Source organism: Pezoporus wallicus, unplaced genomic scaffold (assembly GCF_028554395.1).
Source record: "Pezoporus wallicus isolate ANWC-B61680 ecotype Strahan unplaced genomic scaffold, APGP_CSIRO_Pwel_v1 contig_3365, whole genome shotgun sequence".
In the NCBI taxonomy this organism is placed as follows: Eukaryota; Metazoa; Chordata; class Aves; order Psittaciformes; family Psittacidae; genus Pezoporus; species Pezoporus wallicus.
This window is the reverse complement of record NW_026640883.1, coordinates 862,682-877,726: the sequence shown is the minus strand read 5'-3', so window position 1 is coordinate 877,726 and position 15,045 is coordinate 862,682. Positions and strand designations below refer to the sequence as shown.

General features: G+C 50.5%; 1 protein-coding gene across 3 annotated transcripts in view; it reads right to left on the bottom strand.

Annotated features, from left to right (window-relative positions):
• Positions 1 to 1,268: 1,268 nt before the first annotated feature.
• Positions 1,269 to 15,045, bottom strand: part of MFSD13A (major facilitator superfamily domain containing 13A) — a 32,579-nt gene continuing 18,802 nt past the window's right edge. The window contains exons 1-10 of one of the 3 annotated variants that reach the window (XM_057421043.1): positions 13,792 to 13,807; positions 12,327 to 12,452; positions 7,519 to 7,787; positions 6,789 to 6,868; positions 5,578 to 6,027; positions 4,583 to 4,700; positions 3,569 to 3,665; positions 2,671 to 2,842; positions 1,959 to 2,152; positions 1,269 to 1,770 (exon numbers count right to left, since the gene is read on the bottom strand). In XM_057421043.1, the coding sequence (XP_057277026.1) occupies positions 1,517 to 1,770; positions 1,959 to 2,152; positions 2,671 to 2,842; positions 3,569 to 3,665; positions 4,583 to 4,700; positions 5,578 to 6,027; positions 6,789 to 6,868; positions 7,519 to 7,683 (1,530 nt within the window). In that variant the 5' untranslated portion in view covers positions 7,684 to 7,787; positions 12,327 to 12,452; positions 13,792 to 13,807 and the 3' untranslated portion in view covers positions 1,269 to 1,516. Of the gene's footprint in view, positions 1,771 to 1,958; positions 2,153 to 2,670; positions 2,843 to 3,568; positions 3,666 to 4,582; positions 4,701 to 5,577; positions 6,028 to 6,788; positions 6,869 to 7,518; positions 7,788 to 12,326; positions 12,453 to 13,791; positions 13,928 to 15,045 lie in introns of those variants that run through there. The other 2 variants (XM_057421044.1, XM_057421046.1) reach the window with 2 other exon arrangements.

The window sequence follows — 15,045 nt, the reverse complement described above, 5'->3', positions numbered from 1 at the left end:
ACTGTGGAGAGGCCAAGGGCTGGTGCAGTTATGCCCCTTTTCTCCCACACAACCACAGCCAGGTGCCATCCACCCGCTGGGAAAAAAACACCAAGCAGTACAGAAAAGATTAATTTATGAAATGAAGAATCATTCCCAAACCTTGTGGTAAGTTGCACATAATGACTGGAACAACAAGAGCTACAGAAGCCTCACAGCAGGAACCGTCTTGGTCTGAGACAGAAGGCAGCCGTGTCCTGAGGCAGGATGGCAGGTTTGTGGGTGACCTGTGGGAACCTGGCACTAACCAGCACATCCCTATGCATACACCTTCAGATACCGCCTGCATGCCCCTCCTGCTGCAGGCGCACACAGGGCACAGCTCTGCTTTGGCACATCACTTCTGCCTACCCCCAAATGCAATGCAGGAACTGGAGAGACACTCCCTGACCTCAGGGATCCCTTTGGTGACTACCTCCCCCCAGCCAAAACCACCTGCTCTCCTCCGGTGCATGGCTTGGCAGCCATGGATCTGGTCACGCTCTGGGGCACCGTTTCAAATGGAGACCATCTGAGATGTCTCTCCTCACAGGGGTTAAAATCCCAGCCCTGTGCCAGCCCAGCATTCTCAGAAAGGCTCCAAGGAGGAATCGAAGGCACAAAAGCAAGTCCTGGTGTCTCCTCCAGGCTGTGCTCTCCCCCTGCGAGAGGGGAAGGTGCCAGGCTGCCTCACTGTCACCTGGGAGGGCCCTGGGCAGAGGCACTTCCATGGCTGGGTTAGGGGCTGGTTCTCTGACCTCAGCCCCACAGTCCCTGCCAGAGTGGGCTCTCAGCTGTGTGACACTGTGCTAAGACAGGGCTGTGGAGAGGAGAGGAGGGATAAACACAGGCAGCAGGATGCCAAATGCCATGTTACAGCTCAAGGCTCCAAGCCCAGTGCCTTTCCCAGCCTGCAACAACTCCCTCTGCAAGGCTACGAAGGAGGGAACTTGGCATAAAACAAGCGCAGCCAGCAGACCCTGGCTGTGCAGGGTATTGTCCTGGGAACAAGAAATGCCTTAGTGGATTTGGTCCAAGAACTGCAGCACTATGTGTGAGAGGTTATAGCATCTACTGGGAAAGGCCTTCAGGGTCCTCTCATCCCGGCTCCTGCTGTCACTCCCTCAGTCACTTGGTCCCTCAGGAGCCTCCTGCTCCACTGCCCAAAGTTGCAGGGCTCTAGCAAGGAAGGACTCCCTGTGCAGTTCTCTCGCTCTGCCACAGGCCGTGGCTCCCTGTGGTTCTCTGTCTCTAGCACACACTGCAACCCAGCACCTCCTCGCTTCTTCCTGCAACAGGTCAGGATAAAATGCTCTTGCTCCTGTGGCCAAGTGATCTACCCCAGGCCCCTCATGCTGAACTTCTCTGCTTTCCCCAGTGGCCACCTCTTGGAATGGATAAAGATTGGCATTACAGCATTTCACAGTGGAGCTGTAAACATTGGGCGGTCTCAGCCCACCAGCCTGCACCCAGGCATACCCTGTGGGCTTGGGCACCCCTAGATCGTTTTGACCTCTGGTGCTTGGCCTTGGGTCAGGTTCTGGCGCTGAGCCTTCACCATCTGCAGACGCTTCCCATGCAAGGTGAACTGAGACCAGCTGAGGAGCTGCAGCAGTGCACATGTGATGGGTACGAAGATAAGGAGGTAAAAGCAGCCTTGGCGAAGCGTTGGCTCCAGGAATGCAGGAGACTCCAGCTTCGGCTGGGCACTCACCACGTTGCTCAAGGGGTTGCGCTGGAAGATGTCGTAACCTGGTGTCAGAGTAGAGTTTGTGAGACTGGGATCAGTGGGGATAGACCTCTGTCACCCCAAGTGAATGGCTTCAGAGATGCAGAGACCAGACACAGCCCTCTGCACCCATACAGGACATAGTGGAGGACATTGAACTCACAAGGTCTGCCCTTTCCTGCCCCACTGCCTTCTTTGGGAGCACCCCTACCTGTGTATGCAGAGAGCAGCCAGGTGCCAATCAGAGGGGCAAAGGTCTGGCCGGGCTTGGTGACCAGAGCCACCATCCCAAAGAGCAGCGCTGAGGCCGCCTGCTTCCTGCGATTCAGGACTAGATCCTCATCCACCAAGTCGGTGACCACCAGGTTGAGCAACTTACAGGTCCCTTCTGTGAACACCCGGTTGCTGCAGAACAACAGACAAAGCACTTTGTAGGGACATCAAGAAATTATGGGAGCAAGTGAGATCAGAGGAAACACAAAGAGGATGAGAAAGGTTCCCCCATGCTTAAGAATTTCAGAAGCCCTGGTTAGAGGAGGGGAACACTGCTACTAACAAGCCTTGCGTACCCTGCAGGGATGCCCTGGATCAGTCCTGACCTGCCACACAGACAGGCCTGGGAATGGGACACTCTGGGGACAAGCTCAGGGCTATCATCGCAGGGAGGCTGCAGAGGAGAGGAGCTCAGCTCAGCAGCTGGGAAAGGCTGCTGCAGGCTGCCCCCACCCCTGCTGGGTCTCTGTCCCCCCTCACCCTGCTGCAGGCACAGCAAGAGGATTCTGCAGTGACCCATCCCACACTTGGGTGCTGTCAGAGCTGGGAGCCACATGGCTTCTGTGTGACCCAGGCTCCTCTCCCCAAGACAGAAACAAGTCATTTTCCTCCCCAGGTGGCAGAGAGCAGGGGAAGGGAGTGCTGCCTACCTGGCAATGAAGATGCAGAGCAGATACACCTGATCTGGTCCTGCCAGGAGCATGACAATGCTGAGAGCCAGCTTCAGGAAGAAGAGTCCTCGCACCACAGCATAAACCCCATAGCGGCGGCAGAGGGACAGGAAGTAGAGGTTGTTGAGGTGGGGGGCAATGTAGGAAACACCTGAGCAGAGATAGAGGCACAAATAGCTTGACAGGGTTTCAGTATCTACCATGCCCCTAGGACGGATACTGGAAGAGAACAGGGCTGCTGTCATCAGCCCATGTGTGTTGTAGGACACATGGTACAGAACAGCCCCAGGCACACACAGAAGGCTGCAGCAGATTTACCCAGTGGCTCTGTGGCACAACACACATGCACTTCCTACAGAGGGAAGCATTCTTCCAGTAACTGCCCAGGCAAGAAAGAAGAAAAGACTTGCCCAGTGTCACACAGGGGCTGGGAACAGAAATGAGAGGGACAGGACACTGTGACCAGTCCTGATTCACACAGAACCCTCCCATGGTACCCCTGGTAACTCTAGGACCAATGCCCACATATTTGTGGCAGCCTGGAAATGGTCCAGGCCACAGAGCTAAAGGGATTAGATCCAGGGCTGTGTTCCCTGCTGCATCCCTGGGACACCCTCTGCAGCCACTAATGCTCAGAACACCTCCTTTGTGGAGTTTAGGCCAGAGTCCAGCATGCTGGGCTCCTCATCACTAGAAAAGGCTTCAGGTTACTTCTGTGCTCATGAAGAACAACTCAGAGGTCCCAGGGAAGCATGTGGGACACGTGCACATGTGAATCTTACAGCCCAGAGACCTGCATGTGAGTTTGGGAAGAGCAAACCCAGGCTTGAGGCAGGTCCTAACCTGGCTGCTCCCTCCAGTCCCACCTAAGACTCACCGAGCAGGAAGGATCCTGTAGAGACAGAGATCTGGTCTGACAGCAGGTGCTCCAGGAACAGAGGGAAGAAGTTGCTGTTAAAGTGGCAGTGAAAAACCTGTGAAGGCAGCATGCAGATGAGCTGGTCAGCAGGAGCAGCAGTTAGAGAGCAGAAAAAGTTAACAGCCTTCTGGGCTCTGTTATCCTGGGAGCCCTGTGCCAAGAGACCATGCAGGGTGGGCCTGCAGAACTTCAGCAGAGCGAAAGCTTGGCTGTGGAGGTTACAACACTGCAGGCTGAGACTGCAAAGCTGCAGCACCACCAGCCATGCCCACTGTTTGATCAGCATTGCTTCCCAGCTGCGGGGGGAAGTCAGGGCAAGGAGGCAGCAGTGGTGACCACAAGGGTTTGGAGAAGACAGTGGCGCAGCAGGAGGGAGGAGGCAGCTGTTAGGAACAGGGTTGAATGCAAAGATGCAGACCAGCATCAAAAGCCTGCCTGAGGAGAAGTGAGGGATCCCCAGGGAGACAGGGAGCTGTGAGTGCAGCACAAAGCTGGGCAGGCTGCCGGCATTTGGTAGTAATCAGTGAGAGGATGAAGAACAGAAATGGCAAAAGCCAGCTGGGAGGAGGATCCAGCTGGACAGTGAGAACAGTGATGTGAGCCTCAGGAAAGGAGAAGGAGACTGCTGACAGCCACGCCAGCAAACTGCACTCCTGAACTCATCCCCACCACGAGCCAGGCCTTGTGCTGCTGCACCCCAGATGGGCTGTGGTGAGCTCAGCCAGCCCCCATAATGCAGCTTATGCTGCAGAGACAGGAAGCAGCACCTCACAGCTTGCTCAGGAAGTATCCTTGGGTCACAACAGGGAGAGTGGCTACCAGCTGGTGAATCAGCTGGCATTGCAGGAGGCTCTAAGAGCAAGTGGGCACTGGAAACCCCTCTGGGGGAACTCATACACAGCTGAATCACCACCTCAAACAGGCAGAGGCAACACTCGGCCTCTGAATCACACAAATCGCTGCTGCGCCCACCTGGATGAGGTTCATGCCAACAAACCAGAGGAAGTTGCGATGCCGGGAGAGCTGCTGCAGATACTCTGCCAGGGTGATTCTCTTCTCTGGAGGCACGGATGGTTTCTCAATGTACAGCCTAGAGGGAGAGATAAAAAAGCAACCATAAATCCCTCGCACCAAGCAGGGGAGAGCCCACAAGCTCTCCCTTTGTAAATGCAGAGCTGTCTCTCAGCTCCCATCCCAATCATCCCTCTCCCTGAGCCAAATCAAAACAGTAGAGTCTACACTAATGTTTGCTTATTGCTAGCAAGAACTACAGGCAACATTTCTCTCAGCATTTGTCTTCCAAACTCAAAGTTCAGATACCTGTCCATAGAAGCATCCTCCTTTTATTAACCATTCCACTACATATATGCCAGACCCCTGTGGTTAGCTCACCTGGCACTTCTCATCAAGATCTGCTGTGTTACTGCAGCATAATGCTGGCAGCTCATAACAAGTGATGACAAGTGAGGCAGCCCAAAGAAAAGCAAGGGAGCTGAACATGGCAAACCAGCTGCATTGTGGCCTTCCAACAGCCCAGGCACTACCAGGTAGCTAAAGCAAGCAAAAGGATAAGAAACATTTGCTTATCCCACTCCAGAGGGAATGGGCACCCAGATGGCCTCATGCTTGAGCAGGAATGCTGTCATGATAAGCTGCTTCTGATATTTTGCCACTCACAGGCCTCACTGGGTGCTCATTTCATGTTCCAAATACTAGATGGCCATACGGCAGGTCAGGGCTCTGACTCCAGTTTGGGCCAGGGGTGTCGTGAGATAGTTCTGTCCTATTTAGGAGCCAGTGTGACAGAGGTGATTCTGAATACTGTATCAACAGACAAGAACCACAGAGGATTAACAGAAGTTTGCCTCGTCATGCATCTTCCCACAGATTGAGTTTGCTGCAGTGCGTAACAACTCTACGGATCTATGCCAGACCTTGGTCCCTGCTGCAGAACTGGTGACACTTACTCTTTTAGGGTTGATTCCTGGTCCCATTTTGCTTTCCCACCAGACTCAAAGCGCTGGCGGAGCAGCTGCGTGGACAGGGTGAAGCCAACGATGGAGCAGAGGGCCAGCAGGACGCAAAATATGCGAAAGGAAAAGAAGTCCTCTTTGTTCCACACTGCGTAGGACGTGAAGACAGAGAGGGAGCCTATGGCACTAAAGAGGGAGCAGTAGAAGTTGAGGCTTGTCCTGTCTTTTGCTGAAACAGCCAGGTCTGCAAGCAAGGCATTGTGATGGAGGTCGACCATGGTGAGGAAGCTGTCATACATGCAAAGGCAAAGAAGGAACTGCAAACCAGGATGAGCCCAGGCAACCCAGAAAGCCAGGAAAGAGATGGCAAAGAGGGGGCCATTGTGGCTTAGTGCTTTGAGTCTCTTCAGAACTACTTCAGGGGAGGAAATCTCTGCTCCAGGCCTGCAACAGAAGACAAAAAACTTTAGACACCTGGACAAAACCCTGCATGACCATGGATTCTCCCTCTCTGAGGGAGTGGTATAAGTGGCATAAGCTTTTGCTTATATAACAAACACCCACATCAAATACCTTCTCAGCTAATGCGAATACACAGAAAAAATGGGTTTAAGAAAGCCAAAAAGCATGAAGGGATATTTTTTCTCCCTGATAGTGCTGCACTGTCTGTGCTTTGCACCATGTAAATAATTTCAATGAGCACTTGAACTTTTCACTATTTCCAGGAAGCTACACCATGATTTTCATTAAAAGCTTGCTGTAAATACATGAGAAATGCTAATGGCCAACAGTGATCCATGATACAGGGAGTTTGGGAATAACTAGCCTCAGGAATTCCAGGTGGAAATAAGTGTCCTTTCACTGTGTCTCCCAAACCATGTACAGACACTCCTCAACACCCCACTAAGAGGTCTGCTTATACAGCAGGGGCTTGGTATTTCAGACACCATATTTTAAGCTCTGTACCACTCATATGATTGTTAAGGGTTAGGGTCACATTTACCACGTAAGTGTGTGACAGCCAGGTCCTGAAATAACATGCAAAGAGTACTGAACATCAGAGATGCCAGGAAAAAGAGGTATTTAAAAGCTCCATGCCTCAGAAACTATTCCCACACCATCATTTTAAAGCTGCCAATTTCACATCATCTCCCCCAAAGACTAAACAACTCCCAAGCCTCTGCTGGAAGCGGGAGTTAACTTACTGCTGTGTGCTAAGGAACACTCGGTCGCTCAGCCAGCCAAACAGAGGGTCATTGAGGCTGTTCCAGATCAGAAACACTGTCTAGGAAAGAAAACAGGACAGTGAAACAAAGCACAGGACAGCTCCTGTCAGTTCTGTTACTGAAGCGAGCAGGGTTGAGCTGGCACAGTGAAAAACCAGCAAGAACCATCACAGAACACCTTGCCTGCCTCACGCCACAGGATGATTCTGCTGTCTGGGGCAACTGCCAGATTTAACACAGCAGGGCCAGTGGTATTCACTGCTTGTGAAAACACCCCAATGACCCCAGAGGAAAGGCAGTCTTAAGAACAGTCTCTGGGTTTTTTATCCCAGCCTGTTCTATCTTTACTAGTGGGAAACCCTGAAAAGTCCAAGCCAGCACTTGGAAGGCTCCCTTGCTCCCTCTCCAAAGGGGAACACTGTTATTGAGTGACAGATCACTGGAACAGGTTGCCCAGGGGTGTTGTGGAGTCTCCTACATTGGAGATATTCAAGGCCTGCCTGAACAAGTTCCTGTGTGATGTACTCTAGGTTACCCTGCTCTTGCAGGAAGGATGGACTAGATGATCTTTTGAGGTCCCTTCCAACCCTTAGGATTCTGTGATTCTGTGATTGCTGCTAATGCTTTCCATTCACACTTCTAAGGGAGAAGCAGGTTTGGTTTCACCATTTCTTACTTAAGAGGGCAGAAGCATATGGAAAACACTAACCTCTCCAATCCAAAAGGACAGTTTATCAATCTTGTAAACAGAGACAAAAGTGTCCACGTAGTACAGGAGGAACACGTTGTGCAAAATGGAAACAAACAGCGACAAGGACCCATAGATCACTGCAGTGGGCAAACGGAAAATACAAGCCACGAGTCGCAACCCCATGTTGGTGCAGTCAGCATTCAGCTCCCTGGATCACCTCCATTTCAGATGGGATGTCTTATCCCAACACTTGCAACATCTTTGTTGGGGCCAATCCATTGTTGCTCCTACAGGAAAAAAAAAATTCAATTAAACCAGGTTCAATTTCTTTAAATGAATTAACAGTTGAATCAAATTAACTGGTCAGTCTTTGCCTGCAGAGATCAGAATTCATATTGCTTTGAGGAGCTGTTCAAAAGTGGATTAGAGGGGATTTAAGAGACTAAAAGCTGTCTGCTCCACTAAAGCTGTTTCACTAAGCAGAGGCCAGGCTGTGGGCTCCTAGAGGTACAAGTGTCTCCTCATGACCAGGCTGCCCTGTCCTTTACCCTGTGATGTTCTTCCTCATCTCACAAGTAGCCAATTAGCTCTTTCCAGCTCTTCACATGAGGAATCAAGCTACAGAGCTGCAAACAACAAAGCAGCCTTCAGAAAAAACACACCTCGTCACTGACAGTTTTAGGTACCAGGGTACATTTTTAGCCACATAAAAATGCCAACAGCTATGATGTAACCTCACGCACATGCTGCTTTCCCCAGGCAGTCACAGCTAACTGCAAATGGGCTGACTCAGGAGATATTTATGGCAAGCAGTGTTGCTGCTTTGTGGCATGAAGAGACAACCAGAACATGATGGCATGCAGCAGACATGCTGCCATCATGTCATAAAGGCAACCAGCAGCTGTCCAGCTCATCTTAGAGTGGCATGAATTTTAGGATAAGTGTTTGAAATAAAGATGCGGAAATATATATGGAAATAAAACAAGTGGAAAAGCACAGGTTGCTGTATGTTCACAGAAGGCTGAGATATAAGGGGACTCCTCAGGCTGGCAGTGACTGGAGCTCAGAGCCAGGAGATGGCTCCATCATTCTCCCGCCATGTACTTCCGTGCTTTTCAGACTGAGCTCCCTTTCACACTCAATTTGCTGCAAACCAAAGGCAGAACACAGGCACCTCTTTAGAGGCACTCGTGTATGTGGTGAGGTGTTAAGGGTTCTTAAATCAGCGTAAGTGCCTTCTCCAGCCTGTGCCATCATAAGGAGCCCTGTTCACAGCATACACACAATGGGTGACAACAAGGTCGATATCTTAACACTGTCAAAAGCATGATAAAGGGCTGGAAGTCACTCCTATTTCAGCCCTCCAGGGTCTGCATTCACCCAACTCAGATACATGATGGGGACTTCACCACACAGGATAAGAATGAGCACATCAAAAATGGGAAATTCTGCACCAAGTCAGCCTTCTTGGGCTTGCAACATCAGCCGCATCAAGTCCAAGCAGAAGATCAAGGGGAAGGATAAACAGCTGGGTATGAAACCTGATGAAACACCAGTCCCATTCAGCACTTCCCAGAAGCCGTGAGTCTGAGCACTTCTAGGCAAGATCAGAAAAGTAAAAATAACCATCTGCTCTGCCTAGCCCAAGGAATTCCTCATAACTAGCTCAGAAGGATTAGGAACAACATTTGTTCCAATCAGTTGCATCACTAGATTGAAACTGCACATAGACTCCACTCACAGCCAAAGCACTAGACCTCAACTGGATCGAACTGCAAAGCCCTTGTGGAGCTAAGCCACCATTCCACATCCCCACTATGCCAAAACCCACGGCCAGATGAAAGGAAGACACTGCTTGGAGGGGAATTCAGCCAGACAATGAACTTTTATAGGTGTAATTAAAGACAGACAAGCCTCAAGGGGAAATTGCATTTTATATGGTCATGAATAGCACAGGAGTCAAGAATCTGTGATGTGTAAAGATAAAGAAGAAGGGAGAGTGAAGCCAACTGACCCATCAATAAGTCCTCTGTCTCTCACCAAGAGCCTTCTGCAGACAACTGGCTCAATGGCAGATGAAGCCAGCAGCGTTGGGCAATTCATGAACAGGATGGAGAACAAGCAGACAGCATCAATCTGCACAATATGAAACTGCAGTGTATCCAGACCTTACCATGTATATCTAACCTCAATACAAATTTCCTGAGCATACAGATGAGGGAGAACAAAGAAGAGCAACTGAAGTGGTTAAGGGACTGAGGCAGCTGCCTGCTGAGGAAAGACTAAGCAGCTGGGACTCTTCAGGTGGACAGGAAAGGCCAAAGGGGGACATGACCAAGGTCTATGTCCCATGTGCAGTGGATATGGTGAAGGTGGAAGTGCTGTGTGCCAGGACGCAAGAACTGGGAGCACACACTGTAACCAACAGAATCAGTTTAAAGCACACAAAAATACCTGGCAGGTAGCAAACATCTGACATTTGCTGCCAAAGCAGGTTCAAAGGATTGGACAATTTAATGGAAAACAGCTGTATAACAACAGCTACTAAAGGGAACAGGCAGGGAAATCCCCTCCAGCATCCTGAATCCGAGGGCTACGCAAACTCGGGGCAGACAAGTGGAAAGGCCACAGGCAATGGCCAACCTCACATGCTCTCCTCATAAACAACATCTCCTGCTGTTGTCGTGGGGCAGAACATGGGGTGAGATAGACCAGTGGACTGATCCACAAGGGCAATTCTTAACCTGACTCTGCTCCCCAAATCCTGTTTGGAAGCAAAGCCTGCTTAAGGTCCTTAGTGCTGCACTTCACACTGTATCCACCCAAATGATGCTTCATTGAGCACATGTTGCACAAACCACAGCTGCTGAAGTTTACAGAGACACCTCATTTTGAATGTTTAAAGAATGTGAAGTTGCACTTCGTCTTCTTCTTCTCCCTCGTCACTCCCTCACAGATGTGCAACCCCTCCAGCCAGCTGACATTCGTAAGTGATTTCACTTTGCTGGGATAGCTGTTAAGTCATTTTATATATATTTCCCCCCTCCCCATCTGCAAATGTGCAGATGAAACGAAACAAATCATAGTTGTCTGTAAAAAGTATGATTTTGCTTCTACATCCAAAGCACTGTGTTATTTAAGCTTGCCACACTGGTATTTTCATAACCTTTTCCTTGGGATGGAGAATTACTCATGGAGTATGTCAGAACTTTTCAACATTAGGCTTTTAAGCAGTAATGGGCAAAGGAGCTGCAGGAGGGAATAGCTATCATTCATTCACACTGAACTTCTAAGGCACAGTCATAAAGCAGCAAGCTTGTAAATTAGAAAGCAACTAGCCTTTATTTGAGAACCTTCCACCTCCGCATCTGACATCTGGCTCCTGCCAGTGACGTTTGCAGATGTTATCTTTTTGAGAAGGATGTTTGAATACTGGCTACCAGGAAAGAGCCGGTTTGTTTGAGTGCTGGCTTATGGTGGCTGGAAACACATCACCATTTGGGGCTCGAGCATCTGCTCTAACTTCCTTGCCAGCTCACAGCTGGATTCACAAGTCATTGCATCCCATGGCAATTCGGCAACCCTTTGGCCTTGCAACAAGGCTGAGCTCCAGCCTTCCACAGCTGAAGTCAGTTGTACTGAGTTAGCAGCAGAGCTTTGTACGTGAGTCTTGGCCCAAGCCTGTCTTAAGCAGGGCCAGATGATTCCAATATGCTGAAGCTGCCACTCAGGAACCTGATACAGTCATCTACAAACCTGACCACAGTAACAGGATGACCTTCCCATTCATTCCCCACTATGTGGGTAATGCAGGCTGGAATATCCCAAGTAATACTTAATGATATGTCTGTGCTTGCTCAAGCTGTCAATACACTGCCTCAGCTGCGTATTCTGGATTTTGTGTGGCTCACTAGCTGAAGCAGACAGATAAATATACCAGCTCTGCATCTCTGCATCTGCAACACAATAAATCCACCAGCTGGATAAGCAACCCAAGAAGTGACACTATTTCCAGACAGTCAGCATGGCCACACAGGACTGGGGTGCTGACACTCCAGCCCCATGCACAGGCAAGCTGGGCTGGAGCTGCACTCATGGAACAGCTGATACTGTGACCTGTCCCAGCACAGTGCCTGATGCTGGGCACATCAATTCCTCCCAGATTGTGTAAACCACATTTTCAGCCAGAGGAAACAGTCACGGATGTCTTCATCTGGTCAGGCTTATCCAGCAGTGACAAGTTTCGTGAGCACAGACCAGGTTCAGCACACTCCTGCCCAAACTGCACATGGTACCTCCAAAGCGCAGATACCTCACCCCATGGAACTACTTAGACTCTGGCAGGATGGTGTTCAGTAAGAAGGCACATCCCTCCACAGAGCTATTTCGCAATAAAACTGAAAGTTTCATTCCCACATTGGTTTCTGCAAATGGTCCCTTCATTTGGACCAAAAACAGTGTCTCAAAATCCTATACCTATCCCAGGAAAGCTGCGACCTAAATGCGTACTGCACAAAATTTAGGCTCCTCTGACCAAACTTTGATCCTGTGCACCCTCTTAGAGAAAAATAGATTTCCAAGACTCTCAGTTTCTCCATGTACTACTTCTGAAAACCTAACACCATGTTTCCTCAAATATTCCACTAGAGATCCTTGATGGAACACCAAACACACGTCCCACATGAAACATTAACAAACTCCTTAACAGCACACCAGTATCTGAATGGAAAAGCAATGAAGCCTTTGAAAACCTGATACCACCAGGATCAGACAAGGAAACAGACCACTTCGAAGAGGCCATGAGGGTGTTTCCCAGTACTGTTTACCAATTCAACAATCACAGATGCCTCCATATCATGAGAGGTTTGGTAACACCCTTCTTATTCCAGGCAATCATGTGTTTCCATCAGGTTCTTCCACCACTCCTGCAGAGCTCATACACATAAACTGACCTGTCACACAAATGACACTTAACATCTTAAGCCAGCTGGTAGTTTGTGCAGAGCTGTGTTCCAGCAGAGCAATCTCATTAAATCAGATCTCATTCCCTAATGAGATTATGAGGTTCATTAATAGAGGTAAATGTGTAGATCTCCTAGTCCCGGAACTTGGTAAGGCATTTAACACCACATCGCATCCCTTTTTTTAACAATTGTTTTACAGTGTAAGGAAAGTGTGTTGGATGTATTAAAAACTGTTTCCCCATGATATTACTGTCATTACAAGCTCTAATCCTTCACAGAACTGGTACAGGAACCAATGCCAGGTAACTCTGGCCTCAAATTATGAATTTGGAAGTAAATATGAAACCTGGATTGAAATCATCCTCCAAGACTGGAATCACAGAAGCTAGAAGACAGGATTACTGCACAGATACTGCCTGTCCTTGTTAAGACTCAACAGGAAGCACCAGCTGACAGGAACTTTTTACCACTGTGGCCAAGTGCAGCAACCAGGAGTTTCTACTACACATCTCCATCACCTCATCAGGGAGATTGATCACCTCTGCAAACCATCCAAAGCCACAGTCTCCTCCAGTGCCCCAGCTGCAGCCACAAGGCCACATGCCTCTAAGCAAAGGGCTGAGGAAAGCCCAGCTGCAGAGGCCACCAGAGATCTCTGTCCATTTAGACCTAAAACCCACAGCACCAGATCCCCAGCTAAAGGAGCTGACACCCCATGAGCAGGAAAGGAAAGCAGGGAGCCAGGCGATGCCATACACAGATAGGGATGCCATTTCTTGGGCCACTGAGAGGACAAGCCCAAGCAGTGGTGGCACCGCAGCACCCCATCCGCAAGGCCCTCATGCTGAGGGGAGGTCTAGCAAGGCACAGCCACCTGGTGGTGGGCTCCTGCTCCATGGCGGTGGAGGGCCAGTTTGGGGTTGTGATGGGAGACGGCAGAGTCCCGCTTCACACCTCCAGGTACAGTGGGGCAGAGACACTTCTTGCCAGGACGCTGCGAGGAGAGGCAAGGGGGGAGACAGACCCCGGCCGGCTCCACGGCGTGGACAGAACGCCTGATGCCGCTGCACACAGGCACTGACAGCTGGGAGCGAGAGGACACCCCTAGCCCATATGGTACCGTCCAGAGTAAGGGGGGGATGCACGCACCAGGGCTCTACCAACGCAGGGACGGAGGGAAGCCCTCACCCCACACAGGCAGCTTCACTACAGCGGGGAAATCCCCACCCCAGCTGGATTGCCCTGCTGCATTGAGGGGGATCTCCCCCATCCCGCTCCGCCAGGGCGGCACTGGAGCAAGGGGGTACACCGCAACCGAGCCTCCTACCTTCGTCCGCTACCGGCGCTGCCCCCGCCGCTCAGCCGCCAGGCGGCACATCCGCGCATGTGCGCCGCACGGCACCCCGCCCCGGGGCGGCCTCCGGCCTGACGCCATCTTGTGTCCTGGCAAGTGAAGCGGTCCGCTCCCGGCCGCCATCTTGTGTGAGGGCACGGCGCAGGGAGTTGTCTGCCTCATTTGCATTAGCCCCGCCCTCAGAGCGCAAGCGCTCCGTGAGGTCTGTCTAGCGGGAGCAGGCTGCTCTGCGGCCCGTCCGGCTGGCGGGGCGCGGTCGCCATGGAAACGGTGCCGGGCCCGAGGACCAGGCTCCTCGGCCAGGCTGCGGCCACCGGTGCCTATGGGAAGGCGAAGGCAACGTGGTCTTAGGCCTCGTCCCCGGGGGGCCCCGGAGCCTTCCACCACCTGGAAAGCGCACGGTGCCTGCTGATGGAGGCGGCGGATTTGTGTGTTTTCACCTGGAACATCTCGCACTGCTCCCAGAGAGCCTCTAAAGCACTGAGTGGGGATGAAACAACAAGCGTGGCAGCTGGGGGCCTTCCCATAATCATCAAATACTTGTCTCTGGCCTTAAGTAGCAGATATTTATACTTTTCTCCAAAGACTCACATTGCATCCCATGTTGTTCAGAACACAGAGACTGTAGTTGTCCTTTATTACTTAAAGATCTGTCTTTGGATCTTTTGTTCAAGCAACTCCTGTTAGAATCATAGAATTACAAAATCAGCTAGGTTGGAAAAGACCTCTAAGAGCATCAAGTCCAACCATTACCCCAGGACTGCCAAGATCACCACTAAACCATGTTACCAAGGGCCTCATCTACACAGTTGTTGCTGCTTTCAGCATCCACATCACCATATACTCTCACTGCAATGTCTGCTACCACCCAACTATTCACAAGCTTCACCAGAGAAAATGAATGCAAAAGCCAACTGCTATATTCAGAGAGGTATCATTGCATCCTACTACTTCCCAATGATTCTATGTATTAGACTCACTGTTGGCTTCCTGAACAGGTAATTTTTATAAATAGAAGCCAAGCAATTAACTGCAGTCAACAGAGTTTGCAATTAAGGAGTGATTTGTAGGTATTTAACTATTGAGATCACCTGCAGCAGAGCATAGCATTAAGCATCCTCAGGGAGTGCGCTCCACACAGCAGTTGTGCTGAGTGGTGATGCACTGGCCCTGCAGCCCCAGTCCTCCTTGTCAAACCTGTATGGGGATTTGTACTGTGAAGGCCCA